General features: G+C 42.0%; 1 protein-coding gene across 2 annotated transcripts; it reads left to right on the top strand.

Moving 5' to 3' along the window:
- Positions 1-443: 443 nt before the first annotated feature.
- Positions 444-5,948, top strand: LOC133912011 (respiratory burst oxidase homolog protein B). Of its 2 annotated transcripts, none has more exons than XM_062354546.1 (13): positions 444-607; positions 1,466-2,044; positions 2,131-2,290; positions 2,518-2,566; positions 2,655-2,768; positions 2,839-3,270; positions 3,495-3,881; positions 3,962-4,054; positions 4,324-4,439; positions 4,534-4,636; positions 4,809-4,888; positions 4,976-5,487; positions 5,569-5,948. In XM_062354546.1, the coding sequence occupies exons 2-13, from the start codon at positions 1,504-1,506 to the stop codon at positions 5,676-5,678; spliced, it is 2,697 nt and encodes an 898-aa protein (XP_062210530.1). In that variant the 5' UTR covers positions 444-607; positions 1,466-1,503; the 3' UTR covers positions 5,679-5,948. The 2 variants fall into 2 exon arrangements, with proteins under 2 accessions (XP_062210530.1, XP_062210522.1); XM_062354538.1 differs by having other exon boundaries at positions 446-607; positions 1,443-2,044.
- The last annotated feature ends 18,029 nt before the right edge of the window (positions 5,949-23,977 follow it).

Here is a 23,977-nt window from a genome sequence, read left to right as displayed (position 1 = left end):
TTAGAATGCAAGGAAAGAGAGGAGTTTGACCTTCAATGCACACGCATAACAGCTCGATCATCACCCTGTTTTTTAAAGAGCCTATTCAATTCTGAACGCTCTTTAGGAACCATCTAACTCATACTCTAACGTAAAGTACGTAACTATTCAATATTTTACCGTAGCGCATTTACAAATAATAAGAACAATATCGATGCAAATTCTAGTTTAGTTATTCGTGAAGTGATTTCCAAACTCCAAAGGCAACGACACCACCAACCACTGCCACCTAAAGCACATGCGTTTAGCGGGTAACAGCCGTAGGGTGTGGAGTTGTCCACTCTCCAGCCCCGGAAATACAGGTTTGCTACAAAAACTCTGCTCCTACCACACCACCACTGCATTCTTTCGAAGTCGCTGGTGTGTGTACCTGTGTTTCCTCGTACGCTGGTAGTACCTTGCCCTGTTGCACATTTCGTTAATCTGTAGCACGAAGTATTTCTTTTTTTGCATTCAATCCCACTGTTTGCTGAAGACTGAATTCTTGCTTTTTTCATTGTTCTTCACGGGGGATTCAAGAAATGCTTGGAGTTCTAATCGGCCGCTGAAATCTCTGGAAGGGTTCAAGGTAAAGTTCGTTTCCCCCTTCTTCATAATCCCAGATTCCAAATTTTCTGTCTTTCCTTTTTTTCCTTTTGCTCTTGATTTTCCTTTTTTTCCCTCTCCACTTGGTTTCATTTTGTTTCGCTCTTTAGTACCTGCTGCTTCACTCCTAAACGTTTCTCCCTTATTTTTTTCAAAAAAGTTTACTGTTTCTGGCTTGAGAGCTGCGTTTTCGCATTGAGAAGATTGGTGCGTGCGTTTTCGCATTTACTTGAGAGCTGCGGCCTCTAGATCTGAGCGGGAGGACGCATTTTGGTGTGGGTGGTGTTGAGCTATTTCAAACTCGAGGACAGTTCCTTCCAGTTTTGGTGTATTTCCCTGATTTCTTGTTTACCTTTGGAAAAAATGTTTTAAATTTCTCCCTATTTGTACCTTGCTGATGCCGTTGAAGTTGTAAATCCGTCGGAGCTATCTCCATCATCTTGTATTGAAGTAACATCATGTTCCCCTCTTTTTCTACGCAAATTTCTTTTTTAAGAAATAAGTTCTGGATCTGATTGAATGATACATCAGTCTTTCTTCTATTTTGACTTCCCATTCTTGTTGCCAGTATTTCTAGAAAGTTCTCTGTGCCTAACCTGCAAATAGTTTTAATCTGGTTGAACATTTTTTTAGAAAATGTACTTTTCCATGAAATTGTACTCCAGCAGGATGTGTACCCCCGCGTTTTGTTTTTGTTTACTTGGCTGATTATGGATAGAACAGGAAAGGGACATTCTATAACTTCCAGGAAATGTATTTTCTTGTTATTGGAAGAGCACTCAGTATTTGCCCTTACTAAAGTTTTCTCTCCTCTTCAGTTACTAACTTATCCTACGAGTAGAGAAAAAGGAGAAATCGGCCTGAGAGGTGGAGAAGATAATGGTAGGGACTGAAGCTGCCACGGACCTGGACAGTTCAAGGAGGTCACAAGATGACACTGCAACATTAATCCCACACAGTGGCAATTTGGACGATTCAACCCGGAGAGGCACCAAGACCACAAGGTTCAAAGATGATGATGAGGTTGTGGAGATCACCCTTGATGTACAGCGTGATTCAGTAGCAATCGAAGATGTCAGGGCAGTGGATGGCGGTGACTCAGGGCATGGTGGTGGGTTTGACGGCCTGTCAGTAGTGTCATCTTCCTCATCGAGGAGTGGCAAGCTAGCGTCAAGACTAAGGCAAGTGACAAATGGGCTAAAGCTGAAGAACTCAAGCAATAAGGTGCCACAGACACAAGTGGGAAAGAACATGAGGAAGAGATTGGACAGAAGCAAGAGTGGTGCTGCCGTGGCACTCAAAGGACTGCAGTTTGTGACGGCGAAAGTTGGCCATGATGGCTGGGCTGCAGTGGAGAAACGCTTCAATCATCTACAGGTCGATGGTGTGCTGCTCCGTTCAAGATTTGGGAAATGCATTGGTAATTTCAGCAGTTGGAGTGAAATTATATTCTCCATACAGCTATTTGAAAGGATGATAATTCAAACATTGCTTGGGATTGTGCAGGGATGGAAGGATCCGATGAGTTTGCAATGCAAGTGTTCGATTCATTGGCAAGGAAGAGAGGGCTAGTGAAGCAGGTGCTGACTAAAGATGAGCTGAAAGATTTCTGGGAGCAACTGAGTGATCAGGGTTTTGACAACCGTCTCCAAACATTCTTTGACATGTTAGTAATTTTGATGAATATACCAGTATTGGCATGGTTTCCTTCTTTATACATGTAATACTGTTCATGATTAGTTTGCAAAATCCAATTCCACATCAAAATACTTGGCTCCACTAGCACATAATATTAAAAAACAATCAAGCAAATATATTGTAACAAACTTACCTGTAGCCATTACGTATTCAACAATTTCATATGGCAGTTAGCATGTGTTATTCTCTGTTCAGGGTTGACAAGAATGCCGATGGAAGGATCACAGCAGAGGAGGTTAAGGAGGTCTGTCAGAAGACTCAAGAGTTTACAATCTAATGTGTTCATGTTGTGAATTGATAGGTGTTAAGAAAATACTAATATGCTTTTGCAGATTATTGCCCTTAGTGCATCAGCAAACAAACTTTCCAAGCTCAAGGAACGAGCTGATGAGTACACAGCACTCATTATGGAAGAACTTGACCCCAACAACCTAGGATACATCGAGGTCTGTCCAATGTTACTCACAGAACAATTGTGGCACAATCCATATACTAACCACGTTAAACAATTAACAGCTTGAGGATCTGGAGGCACTTTTGCTGCAGTCACCATCTCAAGCTGCTGCGAGATCAACAACACATAGCTCAAAACTTAGCAAAGCTCTTAGCATGAAGCTCGCATCAAACAAGGATATGAGTCCATTTTACCACTACTGGCAAGAGTTCTTGTACTTCCTTGAGGAGAACTGGAAGCGCATTTGGGTTATGACTCTCTGGCTCTCAATCTGCATTGGTCTTTTCATTTGGAAGTTTATCCAATACCGTAATCGAGCTGTATTTCACATCATGGGTTATTGTGTGACCACTGCAAAAGGTGCTGCAGAGACCCTCAAATTCAATATGGCCCTGGTTCTTTTTCCTGTTTGCCGAAATACAATCACCTGGGTTCGGTCAAAGACAAAGATCGGAGCTGTTGTACCCTTCAATGACAACATAAACTTTCATAAGGTGAAGTTATATGGACTCGATTAGTATTGAACACAACGATGAATCTTTCCATGTTATGAGATTATCCTGTCCATTTGAACATAGTCCTTTTTCTCCTAGAGGACTAACGAGAATGAACTGTTAACCTGCTCGTCTAATAGATAATTCCTCATTAAGCATACTATGAGTTACATGTAACTAAGATGGAAGTTACACTATATAATATGAGTGCTATTACTGTGCAGGTAATAGCAGCAGGTGTGGCAGTTGGCGTTGCTTTGCATGCAGGTGCTCACTTGACATGTGATTTTCCTCGGTTGCTCCATGCTAGTGATGCTGCATATGAACCGATGAAGCCTTTCTTTGGGGACAAAAGGCCGCCAAATTACTGGTGGTTTGTAAAGGGAACTGAAGGGTGGACAGGAGTGGTCATGGTTGTACTCATGGCTATAGCTTTTGTATTAGCCCAACCATGGTTTCGACGTAACAGGCTCAAGGATTCTAATCCCCTCAAGAAAATGACCGGCTTCAATGCCTTTTGGTTTACCCACCACTTATTTGTTATTGTGTATGCACTGCTTATTGTCCATGGAACCTGCTTATATCTAAGCAGGACATGGTACAAGAAAACGGTAAACATCTGTATCCTGACGGCAACAGAACACCAAACTTCTTAAATTATTAACTTACAGAGCATATCTATCATTGTCAGACTTGGATGTACCTCGCTGTTCCTGTGCTCTTGTATGCGAGTGAGCGCATTCTTCGGCTATTTAGGAGCCATGATGCAGTTAGGATTCAGAAGGTAACTACAAATATGTCCCTTTGGTTTTGCCTTGTTTGTCTTTTTCAACTTGCATACTACGAAAACTAAGCATACTTCAGTTGGTGGGAGGTGTGGGTGTACACCCCTACCACCCAAGTTCGTTCTTGAACTTGAATTTGGGTGCCTTTATTTTTCGTTCATGATACAAAGATACCTACTTGCTCCATGGTATTCACTTTTTTAACCAGAAGTCATTTCTTAAGTCTTCTTTTTCCTATTTGACTTTTAACTTTGTGCCCTCTCAATAGGTTGCAGTATATCCAGGGAATGTTTTGGCTCTGTATATGTCCAAGCCACCTGGTTTCAGGTACCAGAGTGGGCAGTATATCTTCATAAACTGTCGTGCCGTGTCTCCATATGAATGGTAGCCACATTACACCCTTTCTTGAGGAACAAGTTCTACTTCAACTATATGATCAGCAGATGACAGAAAGTGCCATAATTTGGTGCTCTTGCAGGCACCCATTTTCCATTACATCAGCACCAGGAGACGATTATCTCAGTGTTCACATTCGCACAAGGGGTGATTGGACTTCACGGCTTAGGACTGTCTTCTCTGAGGTAAATTGGCTCCTAGCTTTCGATTTTTCTATTGGCTCAATAAGCCCATACTGGGACAAGGCTTAAGAACTCCTAGAGAATTGTGAACTGTGACTTGTGAAGTTTGTTATTTGTGATATCTGTTGTCATTGCTTTAATTCATGGAATTGCCAATTACCGTAATGTGAACCAGGCATGCCGACCTCCAACTGACGGAGAAAGTGGACTCCTTAGAGCTGACCTTTCCAAGGGGATCACAGAGAACAACGCAAGGTGGGATTTCTTTGATTCGTTTCCAAGATGTAGTACAGTACATTATGTTTCTTGCATTAATCTGATCTTAATTTTGACATGCTCTAGATTCCCGAAACTTTTAATTGATGGACCATATGGTGCACCGGCGCAAGATTACCAGGAATATGATGTGCTACTGCTCATTGGACTAGGCATTGGAGCCACTCCGTTGATTAGCATTGTGAAAGATGTGCTTAACCACATTCAGCAGGGAGGATCGGTTGCAGGCACAGAGCCTGAGGGCAGTGTCAGGGAAAAGAAGAGATCATTTATGACAAAGAGGGCCTACTTCTACTGGGTTACGAGAGAAGAGGGATCCTTAGAATGGTTCCGAGGGGTCATGAACGAGGTGGCTGAGAAGGACAAGGATGGAGTGATTGAGCTCCACAATCACTGCTCAAGTGTCTATGAGGAAGGGGATGCGCGTTCTGCCCTCATTGTCATGCTCCAAGAGCTCCAACATGCAAAGAAGGGAGTCGATATCTTGTCTGGAACTAGCGTCAAGACGCACTTTGCACGGCCAAATTGGCGAAGTGTCTTCAAACATGTTGCAGTCAACCATGAGCACCAACGCGTTGGTATGTCATCTTCCTCTCTTGTCAAATCATGTATTAGGTATGTCAATTGACTTCACCTACTAACATTTGATTTTCGTTCAGGAGTTTTCTACTGTGGTGAGCCCATCCTGGTGCCGCAGCTACGGCAGCTGTCAGCAGATTTCACCCACAAGACAAATACAAAGTTTGAGTTCCACAAGGAGAACTTCTAGTGGCGTAACTCGATAAGCATCTGAGTATGGTCTCCTAGTGCTTCTGGGGGTGAATTATAAGGGTTGTAATATATATACAAGTAGAGAAATAAAGCGATAGGAATTATTTTGTTGTAGATGTCATAAGTGGACTATGTACTTTTTTGCAAAAGTCCTCTGTCCATCCCATGTTGACTCCTGGAAGGAGCTATGGAGTGAATACTTGTAGCCTAAGAAGATAAGTATCTTTGTATTTGACATGGTACCTTAAAATTATAGTACTTAGTGACATGATATTTCGTGTTTGAACTGATCTTGGCAGGTGCACTGTTGTCAATGTTATCTGCTCCTGTTTTGCATATATTTCTTCTGTTTTGCATATATTTCTTCTGTCTTGCAAATCATTGCCCCTACATTGAAGATCTAAGAAGTGTATTTGTGGAACAAATGAGTCAGCTTCACTTACGCTGAATAGCTGATGTTGACTAGTTACACTTTTCAGCTAGGATCAACGTCTACGAGATTACTTAGCTTAAACTGGGATGAGCTGCAGTACCAGGTACACCAACTACAGCATTTGGATGAACCTGTTGAAGAGAAAATTAAGAGAACAATTGAAGACGTGCCGAAGGAAAAGGCGTCAGGACCAGACGGGTATATTGGGTCCTATGCGGTATGCTGGGAAATTATCAAAGAGGATCTAATTGAGGTTTTCATGCAGCTATCCCTCCTCCGCAGCAATCACTTTAATTTGTTGAGTTCAGCAAACATCATTTTGCTTCCAAAGAAAGACCAAGCATTGAGAGTGGCGGAGTACAGACCCATTACACAGCGTGACCAAAATGATTTCAAAGATCTTGGCAAATCATCTTGCCCCACACGTCCAGGGCATTGTCTCAAGGAGCCAAAGCGCATTCATCAGGAAACGGTGTATACATAATAGCTTATATGTCCAGAATCTGGCAAAGGAGTCCATGTTCCTCAAGCTTGACATATCGAAAGCCTTCGACTCAGTTTATCGAGCTTATTTGCTAGAAATCATGGAATGGGTAGGTTTCGGGCCAAGATAGAGAGAATGGATGCCGAATTATATATATATAATATTTGTAAGGCTACACGTCTGTTTCAAGAAATGGTAGGAATAGGTTACCGTTGCTCGTTTATTGGGTGAGAATAAGATGTCGTCTGGTGAACGGGCGAGACCATGTGGGCTTTGGCGGCCAGGGCATTAAAAAAACCAGAGAAAGCAACGTATCGCCCTCTGAATGGGTGACACATTTGTATCGCGCGCTGAACGGGCGACATGTTGCTTTAACCAAATTAATATAATTTGTGGCAAAATAGGAAATTTTTTTGTTGTTAAATCGTCTAGTGCCATTAGATGTTTGTGCAATATTTTGGATACTCGAATTTGATGGAAATAGATAGTTGAGCACGAAGATTTTAATGGGAACTGTGACATACACGGATGTTAACATGTACGGTACACGATCATTATAACCTAAACCAGTACCGCGTCTAAACCTAACATGTCTTAGGGAATGTAAACAACAAGATCACAACATTTGGTCTACTGAGTGCAACGTGGATACTTTCCCTTCCTTGCCACTTGTGGTCCTACCTCACGCACCTAACATGCCCTCTCGTGCTTCCTCTCCCTTTCCACCTCATGGACCTTCTGTAGCGAACATGGCTCTTTTAGAGCATTTATGTGTTTTTGGTGATTAATAACAATATAGTCAATGAGACTAACATGTTTACTAAGTATATGCTTTAATAATTCTCATGGATGCACACTTAAGAAATTATAGCACTAGATGGCTCAGAGAAGCCCATTAACGAATTGAGGAGAAGATAGAACTTAAAGAAGTTTGAATTGGACGAGTTCTAGAAAAGCTCTACACACCGGATGGTCCAGTGCTGAAGAAGTTGAACACACCAGAGTGTTTTCCGAAGGAGTTCAAGGTTGTACACGCCAGATGGTCTGACGAGTACATTGGATACGTTGGAGGCTTCGCCGGAGCAAAGTCCAGAGGGATATCCTTGTGTTCACTTGAAAATGGACGTGTAGACGTCAGATGGTCTAGCGTATACAGAGGTGGCTTCGCTGGAGTAATTGTAGCTATAATGGCTAGTTTCTTTGGATGGTCCACACTGGATGGTCCAGTGTTTGGAGCATGTGCACACCAGATCATCTGGTATCTACGAAAAATGTGATTGTTGGAGGAATAGCTAGTTCGCGGTGTTGAGGCTATATATACTCCCTACTTGGTCTTTTGAAGGTGCTGGAGTTAAAAGAAGCTCACATACACTTGAGGAGACATCCAAACTACCAAAATGCTAAAAGTGATCATCCAAGGCAACTAGCACAAGATTAGGGAGTGATTAGTGCTACTAGGCCTAGAGAGTGTTGTTGCTAGGTATTGCTGCCTAGCGAGGGGATCAAGGAGTGATCCTACCTTGTACCAAGTTGTATGCCCGCGTCTTGGAATCTTGGTAACTCGCCAATATCGTGAGCCTTGGTGGCTAAAGCTTGTCAACCCTTCGGCTTTGTATGGAGCTGTGGTAAGAAACTTGTACGTGGACACAAAGACCCTTGCTTTAGTGGCTCAAACTATAAAGTAAAAACGATAGCAAGTGACTGGAAGAGATGCTTATGGTGAGTCTTGCCTTTGTGGCTTGGTTTCTCAACCTACTTGAGGCCTAGGTGGCTCAAGGGTCGTGACCGCTGGTCGATCGGGAGCAATAGACTAGGTGGCTGCTCCAACATAGACTAGGGGTGTCATTTATGTCATCTATACCATGAGATAAAAATCATTTGTACTAAATTTGCTTTCTCTATCTTCTTTACGTTTCTGCATTTACATACTTACAAGTTTCCTTTGCGTGTTTACCTTTATAGAGTAGTTTGCTAGGATTGACTATAGGTTGCAAACCCTTTTTGAGCGATAGAGTAGACACACTATATAAATCTAGAACCTTTTAGATAGAAATTAATATAGGTTTATCTTGTGAAGTTTCTGGAAATGATAACCTTTAAGTGTCGTAATTCACTTCTCATCTTAGGATGTCACCGATCCCTTTCAATTGGTATCAGAGCCGGGGCTTACACCTTTCGCAAGGATACGTCAATCCAAGTCGATCCAATTGACGGTCACAGAACCAGGCTCTTCCTGCATGCCACAAATGGCCCACAAAAAAGAAGAATCCTAGAACAAAATGGGCATTTGAGTCGTGGTCTCTTTTTAATCGTTTAGGCTTCATCGCCTAGTGAGTTGTGACGTCCGGGGTAATGATGGATATCGATAGTGCTCCACATTTTGATGGCATTCACATCCCATGGTGAAATATTCTAATAATTTATTTTCTGTAAGCTAAATATTTAGATGTTTGGAGAGTCACCGAGGAGAGGATGAATGAACGTCCCACATACAAGGAGAGACAATTCGATGCATTGACAAAGAGTATTATTTTATCTTCTCTATGCATTGATGCATCCAAAAGAGTGTATTATCTTACCAATGCACATGATATTTAGACTAACCTCACTGAAATACGTGAAGGCACAAAGAATGTGCACAATGAGAAATATCGTGTGCTAGTCTCTAAGCTCAATAGTATTAAATAACTTGTCCATGAAAGTGCTATCGATATGCACTCACGTTTAAATATTCTTGTTAATGAGATCAATGGGCTAGGTTTGACACCAATTAGAGATGATCAAGTGGTGAGAAGGATACTTCAAGCTCTCATTCCAAAGTACAAGTTGATTGTCTCAATCATCTATGACAACAATAACATTAGCAACATGACTTCAAACCAAGTACTCAGTAAGATCACCGCCCATTAGTTGACTATGAACATGGGAGTTGAAGTTTCCTCCTCATCCGATGTCAAGAACCTTGCCATCACAAGCAAGCAAGATCCTTACCCACACATGCAAGAGAAGATGAGGAGGCAAGAGCAAGAGTCAAGTTCAAGCGAAGATGATGGTGATGAAGATGAAGAGAGTGATGAAGAAGATGAGCAAAGCACATCAAGTGACGAAGAAACGGACCCCAAGATCACCTAGCTCATCTCAAAATTGGAGAAGGAAATCAAGAGAACCAATGCTAAGATTGATCATCCAATCTCCATTAAAGATTTGGTCAACACAATTGATCATATCAAGAAGGAGAAGAAGACCAAGAATAAGAGAGAGACAAGGGAAAGAGCCAAAGCCACAAAAGTGATCATCTAAGGCAATTAACACAATATTAGGGAGTGATTAGTGCTACTAGGCATAGAGAGAATTGTTTCTAGGTATTGCTGTCTAGCGAGGGGATCAAGGAGTGATCCTACCTTGTACCAAGTGGTACACTGGTGACTTGGAATCTTGGTGACTCGTCGGCACCATGAGCCTTGGTGGCTCAAGCTTGTCAACCCTCCAGCTTCGTGTGGAGCTACGACAAGAAGCTTGTATGGGGACACATAGACTCTAGCCTTAGCGGCTCAAGCTCCAAAGTGAAAACGGTGGCAAGTGACTAGAAGAGCTTTGCCTTTGTGGCTTGGTGGCTCAACCTAATTGAGGCCTAGGTGTCTCAAGGGTCGTGACCGGTGGACGACCAAGAGCAATAGCATAGGTGGCTGCTCCAACATAGACTAGGGGTGGCATTTATGTCATTGATAGCATGGGATAAAAATCCTTTGTACCGAGTTTGTTCTCTCTATCATAAAAAGGAACAATTACAAATATCTTCATCCGTTAGTAACGTACAGGATATGACAAAACAGTATAAGACATGCATACCATAAACTGAAGGAGAAAGGCCTTCGTCAGTCTGTGCTTCTCGGTCCCTAGAAAAGCCTTTAATGGGACTAGGCTGTCATTCCGTTGAACGACATAGAAGCGTTCAAGCAGCTTGTCACACCATGCCATGCCCATGTCCCTAGCCCTAACAGCGACACCAATGCAAGGCAGGCCCATCAGGAGTGAGACGTCCTTGAGCATGGGCGCCATCTCGCCGCACGAAAGTGAAACGTGTGCGTCTCGGGACGACACCTGTCGACAAGGGTCACGAGAAGGGCCTAGTCATAGCTGAACCACGTGGTCACCTCTGAACCTCCAACCAATGCATCCACCTCCACCGGTCAACACAGTGGAAGTAGCCTAGCAGCACGCAACCTGCAAACATATCAAAGTTTGCGACAAATACGGGGAAAAAAGCCTTGTACAACGTTATATTGAAATTGTACAAACCTCAGGATCAAGCGTGCGTCAACCCTCATGAGCTCCTCCGACACACGGGGTCGTAGTACTGGGAGATCCTTAACCTGCATCGTGATGCAATACGAATGGTGCTTAAGGTCGAGTTGAGGGTCAAGTAGCTCTAGCTGTAATATACCTACTTGCTGCACAAGTTATTTACAGTTTTATAAGGAACCAAACACATAGTAAGAAGTAAGCGTCCAACATATAACATAACATAATTGATTATTTAAAGAATACACAAATATGTTAACGAATTGATTATTTAAAGAATACACAAATATGTTAACGAATACTAACTTAACACGTTACAACCTAAAAACATGCTAGCAATCTCGGTACTACAACAGTAAACTACAAAGTTGTGCACATGAATATCCATCGCAACATATATTACAACATATAACTCGACAAAGCTGATGATCAGCGACCATGAGCACGTCTCCCATCTGCAATTGAGCCAGAAGGACCTGTCTCCGTGAGATTAACACTTGGGACACCAACAATGCATTTCTTGTAAGTGTGCCCTGTTCTGTTGCACTTATTGAACCATTTCATGTGATGCCCAGCATTTGCTTCGTCCATGTCATTACAAAGCCTCGTAGTCCTGAGCCATCCCTTCTTCTGCTTCATCTTGATGGGATCAAGGATGAAAACACAATCGGGCCCAGATTCCTTCGTGAAAGATCCATAAATCCCGAAACCATAGACCTCATGGTTCCAGGTGTTGAACATATCTTCCTTCTTGAAGTAGTTGGAGACGTACCTCTCAGTCCTCATCCTCGTCATAGCGCATGCGGCAATCACATGTGAGCATGGCTTCTGCAGAAGCATCGACTTGTAGCAGGTGCAAACGCACCATTCCTCAAAGTGATGCCAGCTTCATTGCCATTGGCAGGGACTCAAGAGGTACTGGTTCATTCTCTGGTCCCCTCACGGGCCTCCTTGCACGCTCATGTATTTGCTTCTTCGTCAGCTCATCCAGTGTCCTCCAAAGAGCATCAAACTTTCGCTACTGGTTCTGACCATACAGCCTCTTGAACATGTTCATGAGGTTCTTGTTCTTGAATTGGCAAAAGAAGTTTGCACCCAAATGCTCATGTACCACCTACTCTGCAGATTTGGCCACATAGGTCTAATCAAGTCATTGTCTATTCCATTTTGCATATCCTAAATTATCGCGAGCATCCCAGCATGTCAATCATGTATAAGGCACACGTTCAGCCGAGCAACAACTATTATCATCCTCACACGGTATAGGAACCAATACCAACTACTGGTGTTCTCACTCTCCACAAATGCAAAGGCCAACGGTAGAACTTGGTTGTTCCCATCAACCCTAATAGCAGTCAGGATTTGTCTCTTGTATATGCTGGTAAGGAAAGTGTTGTCAATGCACAAGATAGGACGATAATGCTCCAAAGCTTCGATACATACTCTTAATGCGAAGAAGCATCGCTTTAGGACATACTTGCCAGGTTTGGACAACAATGCGCACTTATAAATATCGTAATACGTCCCCAAGTTCCTTTAAGCGATGGTCTGCAGTAAATATGGCAGATTATCATATGACACTTCGTAGGTCCCGAACCTCATCTTAATTGCCTTCCTCTTTGCCCTTCATGCCTTGTTGTAGCGGATATTGTACTTGTACTCCTCAATTTGCCTAATTATGGATCCTGCTTCAAAGTTCAAGTTGTTCACAATCTAGACGTATATCACATTGGCGACAAAGACTACCTTAGTTTTACCTATATTATGTCTAAATCCTACATCTAATATGTAACATATGTCTAAATATTACATCTAATTTCTAAAATATGCGTACAAACAATGTCTAGTTGCTAAACTATGTCTAACCCTAATTCTAAACTAAGATCTATATTCTAACCTACGTCTAGTGGCCATCCTACCGGGTTTGTAAAAAAAAAATCCTAAATCTAACCTCCAACCTATGTCAAAACTTAGTACTAGTGGCTATCCTACTGGGTTTGTAAAAAAAAAAAATCCTAGATCTAACCTCTAACATATGTCAAAACTTAGCACTAGTGGCTATCCTACCGGATTTGTAAAAGACCAGAGAAAACAAACATACCTCTTTACTTCGGCAGGGCTTCGAACGCAAATTTTCTCCTCTCCTCCCTCTCTCGGCTGAGTTTGAAGTAAATGGGGGCATTGACGTCAGTAAGGCCGTGCCGGCCAAATTATATATCCAAAAGATCTCGCCGACTATTTGGACGAGACCTTTTGGGTGCGCCCGCAGACGTCGCAGCAACGAAGAATTCGCTCATTAAGCGGGGCAAAATCTTGACGAACAGACGACGATAGCCTATTCCTATAACTTATATATATATATATATATATATATATATATATATATATACTCATAATACCTTTATATTTGTACATAAAATGTAATACACTCAAAAAAATATATGCAAACCACTTAAAAAACTATACAATCAATTTAGATAATCTTATATACTCACATGCTCTATGTATATACTATTTATCACACGGAATACTCCTTATGTAATGAGATATGTATATGAGAGTACATACTCCGAGAGTACTAAATATTCTTTATATATATATATATATATATATAATGGACGTCCAGGGAAGCCAATAGCCCATGCTCGGGGGCTTAGGCAAGGGGTGCTTTCAATCGTTGCCATTGATCCCTTACAATGCATCTTGAACAGGGCAACACAACCAATTTTAGCTAGATCAGCGAGAATAAGAATTTCGCTATCACCTTTGCAAACCCGGATAAGGAAGAGATCGAGGTGCTGAAAAAGATTCTGGAAGCTTTTGGTGAGGCAAATTTGGGGAAAACTAAGGTGTATCTGATCAGATGCGATGATATTGGCATAGCTAAAATTCTTGACGAATGTCCAGCAAAGGTCAAAAACTTCCCTCCTAAATACTTAGGCCTACCGGTTGATGGCAAGCTCTCCCTGGCAAGGTTGATCCGAGACTTCCGGGCTGAAAACGAAAACACCTATGTAAAATCGAAACGCTCTTTTTACACCTTAAAAATTAGTCAACGAGGTGCCCGACGGTCCCTTGGGGCATATCCCATCAGCACATACAGTTCATTAGGCCATCACACATATGTGTCCATTAGGCCAAGGATTGTGACCCACATTTTATGTATCGGGCTCTGACATCAATTATACGATATAATGGGTCTTTCTGCACCCAAAATCTAGCCAATGAGGTAAAAAGTCTATCACTTTAAGTTAGATGTATTGTCATTCTACTACTAATGTGGGATTATTTATTCCAACGCCTCACAAGAGCCCTAAGAACCAAAATGAGTCATCAAAAAAATATAGACACGATCCAAGCACCTTTGACGACTCGGCGTTATCGACCTGGTTAGGTTCGGCAAGGCCTTAAGAATGCGTTGGCTATGATACCATTGGATGCAAGATGAACGCCCCTGGGCAGGCATGCAGCTGCCATGTGACGAGTCTGATAGAGCTTTCTAAGCATGGTGGAATGCCTGGAGAGAAACCGCCAAATTTTCCAAGGGGAGAGTCGAGATCAGTTGCAGGTGGCCTGTCGCACAAAGGAAGAAATTGATCTGCGGGTGCGCGGGCTCTCCCGGAAAGCAGCCCGTTTGAGCTAGAAGAAGATAGTACATAATGTGCAAGTATGCTGGCATTTGGTAAACTGGTTTTCAGTCGCCTACATCTCTCCCAAAGCATACTGTAATTTTTAGATTTTTTTCTTTTTCCTGGCTATGTCGGCATGCATGGCTGGGTTATTTTTCCTGTGTGAAAAACGCTTCTTCCTATCTTTAATGAACAGGCAGTTACTTTTCACGTAAAACTAGTTACTCTTTCTGCATTTGTGCTGCGTGCAATTCTTAGTGTTATGTAAAATGGAAGATGCGATGCTACATGTTGTTTTTTCTCGTGGCACTTTCAAAGCCTGTGATAAATTAGCCCTCTCTACTTCATGTTGGGTATGGATGACATGTAAATCTGAACTGGTTGGTCCTTATATTGACTTTGGACAGAAGCGTGTCTTCCAGTTGGGTCGCAAGGGATACTCATACAAAAACTGGTAAGGGCCTTGTATCAGTGTTCCTGGTGCTTGTATTTTTTTTTTTTTGAAACTGAACCGGGAAGAGAACTACATGTTATATTAATAAGAAGAAAGCTTGACAGACTGAAATACTCAATTAATTAAGAAAAAATCAAGTAAAAATCACGCAACAAAACAGGCTAAGAAACTAGCTAAAGAGCTATGCCTAGAACACTGCAACAACAAACAACATGAACAAAGCGACTACAAGAGCCAACAAAGAAGAGAATCACAACAACATTGCTCCAAGGTGGCTCTCAAGATCCAACGACTCAAAATGACTACACGTAAGCTTGAGACCGACAAACAAAATGATTCGATAGAGTATAAACAGTGGGGGGAGGTGATCATCAAAAGCGCCCAAGTACTTCAATGTAAGCCGAGCACTTAGATGGACCTTCGACCTATCATAAGACCTCATGCGTCTTGGCAGTGTCACCTTCGGCAATGCAGGTCGTAGGGAGCGCAAGGGGATCCTCGACCCTCACAAGAGGCGAATGTTCAGGAACATCAGTAGAGATTGGAAAACGCGCAATAGGAGAGTCAAAATGTATTCCAGGGTCTTCGGCTCAAACACGGTGGGGGCGGTTGCCAACAAGGGGAGGTAAGCTTCAGGAAGTTGCTCATAAATGGGGGACGCCATCTCCAACTGCTGAAAGTCAATCCCCGAATAGTTAGAGGAGTACTCTACAGACTATGCTCAAGTGCAGGGAGGAATGGAGTTTTCGTGTGCTGCTCGCAATTCGGATGGGTTGTGGCCACATATGTTGTGGTTGACCCATTTTCTTCCTTGGTGACATGAGCTTGGGCCTGCAACCTAGGGCTAGCCATAGGCCCCGACTGCTCCTTAGTAGCTGATTGGGCAACGTCCTCCACAATAGTGTCCAAAGGGACGGCAGGGGTGGCAACTTGGAACCGTGTTCGCTTTGTGGGCGGATAATGGAGCTCCAACGATTGATGCATGGGCGACTCCTAGTGCTTTTGTGATGCGAAGGTGGATAACGCCTTATTGACCTTGTCGTCTTAGGCTGCAACATTCGCGAGCAAGGAGTCTCTAGAGGCCTATAAATAGTCACGAGCGAAAAAAGGATCGACAAGATTGGAGAGCGCCAAACTGGGGATCAAGGACCAAAGGGACCCTCTTTAGACAGCTCCGCACGCTCTAGTTGGTTGGCCATACGCGCCAACCACAGCTTAATGGTAGAAAGCTCATCCTTGAGAGGGTACAACTCTTCCTTAGCAGATTGCAATCAGCTGTCGGAGCTCAAAGCGTAATGACTGTACTAGAGGCTCAAACACAGACTAAAGGTCCAGTGCGGCGATTTATAAGCATGGAGGTCTTTTTCGTGCCTCGATAATGAGAGCTGCCTGCAAACATGAAATGGCAATGCAAATCTCTCAGATGATCAGAACTCCCAACCAATGGGAAAAAAATTGGGGGGGGGGGGGGTACTATGTTGCTCGAATAGTTGGTAAAAGTATTATTGCAAAATGCAAACATGATAAGGCGCTCCTGAAAATGCCATTTGAAACTTGTTGCAAAGAAAACATTAATTTTTCTGAAAATGCACACGTAGCCTGGTCGGAGTGATTGTGTGGTTCTGCCTGGACAGTTTGGCCATTGCAAACGGCCATTTTCTCAGCCTAAATGGCCATTGGTTAACTGAACCGCCTCAGCTGCATTCCGAATAGGGTAGAAACGGATCAAATACGAATCAAATAAAGCACTTTTTACATTATTATCTATATTTTAATACGAATACAAATACAAATATCTGAATATCCTCAAATATGAATCTGATTGTTCAAATCCAAATCTGTATAAGAATATCCTATAGCTTTAGTGACAATTCCAAAAGAATAAATTTATAGAACCGGGCATGACAACAATTAAATATAGAGAACCACGTATATTTGTTGTTCATAAATCTCACAAGTCACAGTTGACATAATATATAATTAAAGTATCAAGCAATGACTACTGCCCATTAAAATGAACAAAATTTGTTCCTACTGGCTCCTTTCAACGGTAATACTTCTACTTCAGTTCAACAAATACAACAAAAGGAAGCGAACAATACGAGCTTTAATCTTTCACGTCCATAATATTGTGACCAATGGTAGCACTGCAAGCACCTGCAACACAATGATGAGACATATAACTAAATCTGAGCATCAAGCACAAAAACTTTTAGTTGTAGTTTACATACCTTCGTCTGGCTCAACCGAACATACAAATATAAAGCCAATACATTTACATATTTTCCTTACCTTTCCTTGATGCTCTTATCCAGTCCTTGGTGCATATTGGTATACATGGCCAGCTAATAATAATTCATATATATGGATGTACCTGTTTATTTATTGCCCTTGAAATTTTTGCAACCATGGCATATGAGTTTCACTAGTACTACACAAATGCTATCTGTTTTGCTCCTAACATATAACATGTGGCAAGTTATAAAAAGATTGAAGGGATTTGGAGAGACAGTGACAGACAAAAGAAAAGAAAAGAATAGATCAGAGAGGGGTTGAGGGGGCTTACAATATTTATGTTTAGATGGCGACGAACAGACGACGGCTTCTTCTCTCAAAGCGCCTCTTCCTCCCCAGCTGCGAGTTGTGGCCGCTCGCCGGCACCAGCGCCCGTGGTCGGTAGAGTAACACAACCCTAGCTTTTGGTCTCTTGCAGCTGGGAGCCTGGGGATGGGATGTGTCATGTTTGTGCTTGGTTGCTTGCGGGCTGCAGCTGGTGGCTAGCCGAGTGGGCTGTCAGCTGGAGGCTATACTCATGTTTTTATTAGTAAGTAAAGTACTACTAGATCTAGAATTTAGCTGTATAACAATAGCTATATTAGATATAACCTATGGTTTAGAAATATAGAAAATACCGTGTTTTGTAGTATATTGTAAATATTAATTACGACGTGGTAGGATAGTCATTAGATGCATAGTAGCATTTATATTATGGTAGTTTCGAATATATAGATTGTATAGAATAATGATGTAAGTAATAATTATATGTAATTATAAATTTTATTAAGTAGACGGATGGTTAAATTTAGTTTAATTAGGTTAGTTTGCTTAGGGGCAATATTAAAGAAACATATTGTTAAACGATAATCGGTGTCGGTAATTTTGTTATAGTTTCGATAATCAGAAATACAGTTTTCTGGTCTTAACATTGGATATATTTTTGGAAGTTTTCAAGAATAGCAGATAAATTAAATTTTCAACTATATTATGGTGAAGATCAAATTAGTTATGGTCCTAACAGTGTAGATCTCTCTGAGTTTTAGCATGTCATTAAGGGACTTAGTAGAGCCAATGAGAGGACTATAGTGGGCGTGTGCAAGTGACTGATATGTCATTTTCAACTGGATCCCCAGCAACATGATTTTAAACTGAGAGTTGTGCTAAGTCGTGCTAATCAGGGCTACTTTGGCGAACTCATCCCGATCAAGGCGACATCTACTTGTAGGCAGTATGTAGATATATCATGTGACCATGGGCTCCCTTTGATTTTGTTAGTTGAGGCGTACCAGAAGGATCTAACAGAGATAAACTCTGCGGAAGCAGTAACGGGAACAAGTCAGACAGTGGTAGATGAATTTTACCCGGTAAATGCCGGGGACAGGCAAGATGTTGGGGACATGCGTGAGATGCAACCGAGGGGTGTAGCCGATGAGGGGGAGCACATCCCTAGCATAATTGAAGAGATGGAGATGGAGGATCAAGAGCTGGAGAAAGCCGTTGTTCCTGCAGAGTTGAGGAATCAGGAATTTTCGAAGCTAGTGGTTAATGAGGCTGATCGAACACCGTGGGAGTAACATGAGAACGAGATGTCTCAAGTTGCTATGTACCCTACTAAGTAGTCTGTTATTGATGCAGTAAAATTCTGGTTGCTGTCTCTTCGGAGGTAGTTCAAGGTTGTGAAGTCGAGTAAAAGGGAGTACGACATGAAGTGTTTGGTGCCTGATTGTCCTTGATGGGTGCACGCATTCAGGGGGAAGTAGGTTGATTACTGGCAGTGCTCAATAGTCAGGGAGCATAATTGTCACATTGAGGAAAGAGTTCTCCCACCGGAACCTGTCATCTACTTTTGTTGCCAATGTTATGTATGAGGAGATTATGGATAACCTAAAGTATGAGCCACGATCAATAATCCGTGCTATTGAGCAAATGTTCTAGTATACAATAAACTACGCGAAGGCATAGAGGGCGAAACAAAAGGCTATTTAGATGAGGTTTGGGACATATGAAGATTCATATCACAATCTACCACGTCAATTAGCTATAATATGTGCAAGAAACCCTGGAAGTTACTATGACATCAAGCATTACCCCTTGACTGATGTGAAGTATTGCGAGAAATGAGTATTACAGCGTAATTTCTTTGCATTTGCGGCAACCATCAAAGCATTTAGGCACTGTCGATCCATCAATTGCATGGATAGGATGTTCCTCACTGTGAAGTATAAAGGACAGATATTATCTGCAATTGGGATCGACGGGAACAACTAAGTCCTGCCACTGGGGTTTGCCTTCGTGGAGAGTGAGAACGAAGACAACCCCTCACAGGGATGCCACCACTTGCCTTCACCTTTTCAGACCGAAGTGACCGCTCGCTGCAGGAAGGCATCCAATGCTTGCACAGTCACCACCACGACCTTATCCCTTCTTTTGTAGTACCAAGACTCTTTCTCTCTCTGTCGGCGCACAATTTCGACATACACGAGAAAAGAATCCCTTAGACTCATGTTGTAGCACGAGCATCTTGGGGACTAACATAGACTGAGGTTATATGACAAGCACCTCAGGGATTAACATTACTTGCAGCTCTAGCAACAACCATGCGATTGTACAAATGGTTCAACACACAAGGATTGCTTGCTTTAGGATGATTGCTTAAAACAAGCTATGACTTTGGATTAAGATCAAAGTGCTAGATGTTACTTATGTACCCATTACAATAAATTATCAACATTAATCGACAAACATTAGTTATAAGAGGACCCCATCACAGTATCTCTGTCGTGAATCTATCTTTAGACATGAATTGATCGCACGACATAGCTTTAACCATGAAATGACAACACATCTGTCGTGAGTCAGGTTTGAGACACGAAATGACCACCTAGCTTTAACCATGAAATGACCGTGCGCTGCCACCTTTTTTGAGAGATGTGACCGCATGCTGCCTCCTTTTCTGACCGATTTGATCGCATGCTGCCACCTTTTCTGAGAGATGTGACCGCACACTGCCACCTTTTCTGATCGATTTGACCGCACGCTGACAACTACGCAGCAAACACTGAGCATTGAACAATATCAGGCGAACCCATCCATGGCTACATCATCTCCAACACACTCCAACACACTCCCTTCCATGGCTACTGGGTCAGGGTCAGGGTCCGGGTCCAACAAGGGTAAGGGCAAGATGGGTCCTTACGAGCTATGGCGTGACCGCCATGATAGATTCAAACGCGATGAAGCAGAGTGAAAGAGAAATGAAAACCCTGAGCAGAAGGAGCGCGAGATCAAGGTGGAGATAGAAGCGCACAAGGCATGCATTCCACGGTGCGACTGCGGAAAAATAGCACGACTGAAACTGATCCTGCTTGCCACAGCCACTGACGTTTGATTCCAATGTGGGGTAAGTGTGCATGACATCCTATCGGTATAGAGAATATCATCTAATTCAGTTGTTTTCCTCTAACATTATAACATACCCAGGTGCACGTACGAATGGTACGCGAACAAAGAAGAGTACGATACCATCCACTACGGCTATGGTAAGGCTGAGGCAATAAGGCACACAGATGTTGAACGGCCGAAGAAGTGGATAAAGGAACTCAATGAAGAGTGGTGGGATAAGTACCTAACTACATGTGGTAACATGCAGGTTTCTCCACATTGCTTGTGCGGCCTACCGGCAGTGCCCGGGCCTGTGGCACGTGGAATGGCACAAGGGTACATGTGCAGCAAGCCATACCCCATGGATGCAACTTCCAAGAGATCCGCTGGGAATATCTGGATGACAAGTCTCCATCTTTTCCACCAACCCAGTAGATATTGTCTTGCACCCGGCAGTCTGTCTTTCCATAATGCATGCTTCACTTAGCGATGGAGTACTACATGTCATTGTAAGTTTCCGTAGATTGTGTACGAGTAGGGTACGATGAGTGCACATTGCCTTACGTACTGTAGCCACAGACAGGCAATAAATTGCTTGCGATGACCCTTGTATGTGATGTACTTTAATTTCTTCAATAAAATGGCCGGGATTTATCACTCTCCAATCACGTTATTTCTAATCCCAATGATTTCATAGGATTCCCTGCCTTCCATGTAGAGGCACTAATAACTTGTTGCTGAACTTTTACAGAATGAAATGACCACACCAAACATTATCTTTCATAGGGAATCTCTGTCAAACATCAATGCCACAACTTTTCCAGCTTTCACAAGGAATCCTATGCTCCAGCCCCCTGCCAAGACCATGCACCCAGTCCGTGCACCAGCCCTCAGCCACTATAAATAACCCCACCCTCATCCATGTGTACATCACTCCTTCCTCAGCTCTCACAACAGCAATATTTTTCTCAGCTCCACCAAGCCCACCCAAGAACCATTGGGGGATTTCCATCCCCCAGGGGGTCCAACCGCCGATGTGCTTCTGTGGAGACCCTTCTAGGCTTCGCAAGTCTCAGAACATCTCCTACACCTATGGCCTACGCTTCTTCATGTGTGCCAACTACCAGTACGACAAGCCTCAACATGGACCGTATGAGTACCCACTGGTATAGCGGCATAGATCACTCATGTGGCACTTCCATTTGATTTCATGCAATGTCTTACTAATCTCTCATCTTCTTTTATTTGTCAAGTCACCTACCTATCTGTGACCTCATGGAATGGCTAGACATGGAGCAAGATGAGCACCAAAAGCGGTGGGTCGACATGAGCATGCACTGGAGGAGGGAAGCGTACAAACGCCGGGAGTACGAGCAACAGCAGGAGGAACTCTGGCTAAAACGTTAGGAGGAGGAGCGCATGAGATAGGCAGTGGCGGAGCGCGCCAAGGCTGAAGCACACAAAGCAGAGAGGGAAAGGAAGCGGGAGAGAGCTCGTCGGGCTAAGGAGCAGGGCCCAATGCCCTAAGAAAGGAAAAATATCCTAGGTGCACTCAGTAGAGAGCATCTACTGTAACCAGCCTATTTTCATTCTTTAAGGCATGTTAGGTATAGTAGCGGCACGCTATTAGGTTAGTCTTTAAGCGTACCGTACATGCCAATGTTTGTTGTCACGATAAACTCCATATCCCATAAAATGTTTGTCAGCGTATGTTACCTCCGTGCCAGGTTCTATTGTAAATATGCACTATTTTTCAAATTTTTGTCTAAACAAATTTATATGCAAATATATAGAGATTACAAATAAAATTTCCTATATATATGCACATATTGCTCATTCAGTGAGCGAGTACAAGATGTCGCCCGTTCACTGAGTGAGATCAAGGTCTTGCCTGTTCAGTGGGCGAGAACTTTATCTCGCCCAATGAATGGGCGAGATCTACCTCTCTCCGATTAATTAAATCGCATAAAAGCCGCAGACACCTGGGCCCATAACATCTCGCCCGTTGAACGGATGAGACCTTGTTCTCGCCCGTTGAACGGGCAACGATAGGTTAGATATGGCTTTTTTTTGGAAATAGACGTGTATTCTTGAAATTATTAAAGAATTCCCCACGCGGGCATCACTGGGCCAAGCACAAGCGCGTGCACCTGTGTGGGTTGAGGCCAGCTGGGCCAAATTATGAGGCCGGGCCGGTTTTCCTTTTCTAATGAATTGGGCCTTTTCTATAAATAAGTTTTTTTCTCAGCATTTTCAATAAAGGTTAAGGGCATTTTCGTTTATGCAATAATCTATTAATGTTTAAATGTCCATATAATGATAATGTTTATGCTAAGAAAATTGAAAATAATTCTCTGGGTAAATTGTAACCAACGGGAATATATATTCGGAGAATTTTACAGTTAATTTTATGTAGGTCCATAATTGCTTTCCCACCAAGGTTAATCATAATTATATGCTATATATATGTATATATATATATATATATATATATATATATTATACCACATAAGTGCACTTGATATACTATTATTCTCACTCAAATATATTCATACATTATATTTAAGATACTCCAATGCTAATTACATGAAAAAATTACAAAGGAATCCATGAATTTTAGCTAATTATAATAATATCCATATATTTGTATATATAATGAAGTATATGTAAAAAATTATGTACGCACTACTTGGAGAAATATACATATCACTTACATGATCTTATATACTCTTATGCTCCATATACATACCCTCCATCGCATTAGATACCTCCTACTTTATGAAATACCATATATATATATATATATATATATATATATATATATATATATATATATATATATATATATATATATATATATATTATGTGGCTGCTATAAAACATCCTTGCATATTATTGTAATTTATGACATGTAATACACAGATTTACGATACTTGACAAGTAATTTACTATAAGTTGATAGTAAATATATCATAAATATCAATTGATGTAGTAAAACGTAATGTCGTAAATCTGCAATCTAAGTGTTGTAAATTTCTACTTCCATTATCGTAAATGTAGGTGGCTATAGAATAAACTATTATATAGCTGGCCACAATATATATATAAAAGTTATTTTCTATTTTCAATCCAATGATGATGTGCACTAGAACTGTACTTTTTGCATGATTTTAATCCGAACAACGTAGGATTAATTTCGTGCAAATATTATTTCAGGATAATTTTCTAATCTGGACTAATCGTCTGTTAAGTTGTTAACGTTTCCAATGTTACAGCCACAATTGACGGCATACAGTAGCCCACTGGAAGTGACTTCCCCTCTTGGAAAGTGAAAGTT

The sequence above is a fragment of the Phragmites australis genome, chromosome 1, assembly GCF_958298935.1.
Source record: "Phragmites australis chromosome 1, lpPhrAust1.1, whole genome shotgun sequence".
Lineage (NCBI taxonomy): Eukaryota > Viridiplantae > Streptophyta > Magnoliopsida > Poales > Poaceae > Phragmites > Phragmites australis.
This window is presented reverse-complemented; position numbering and strand designations above follow the sequence as displayed.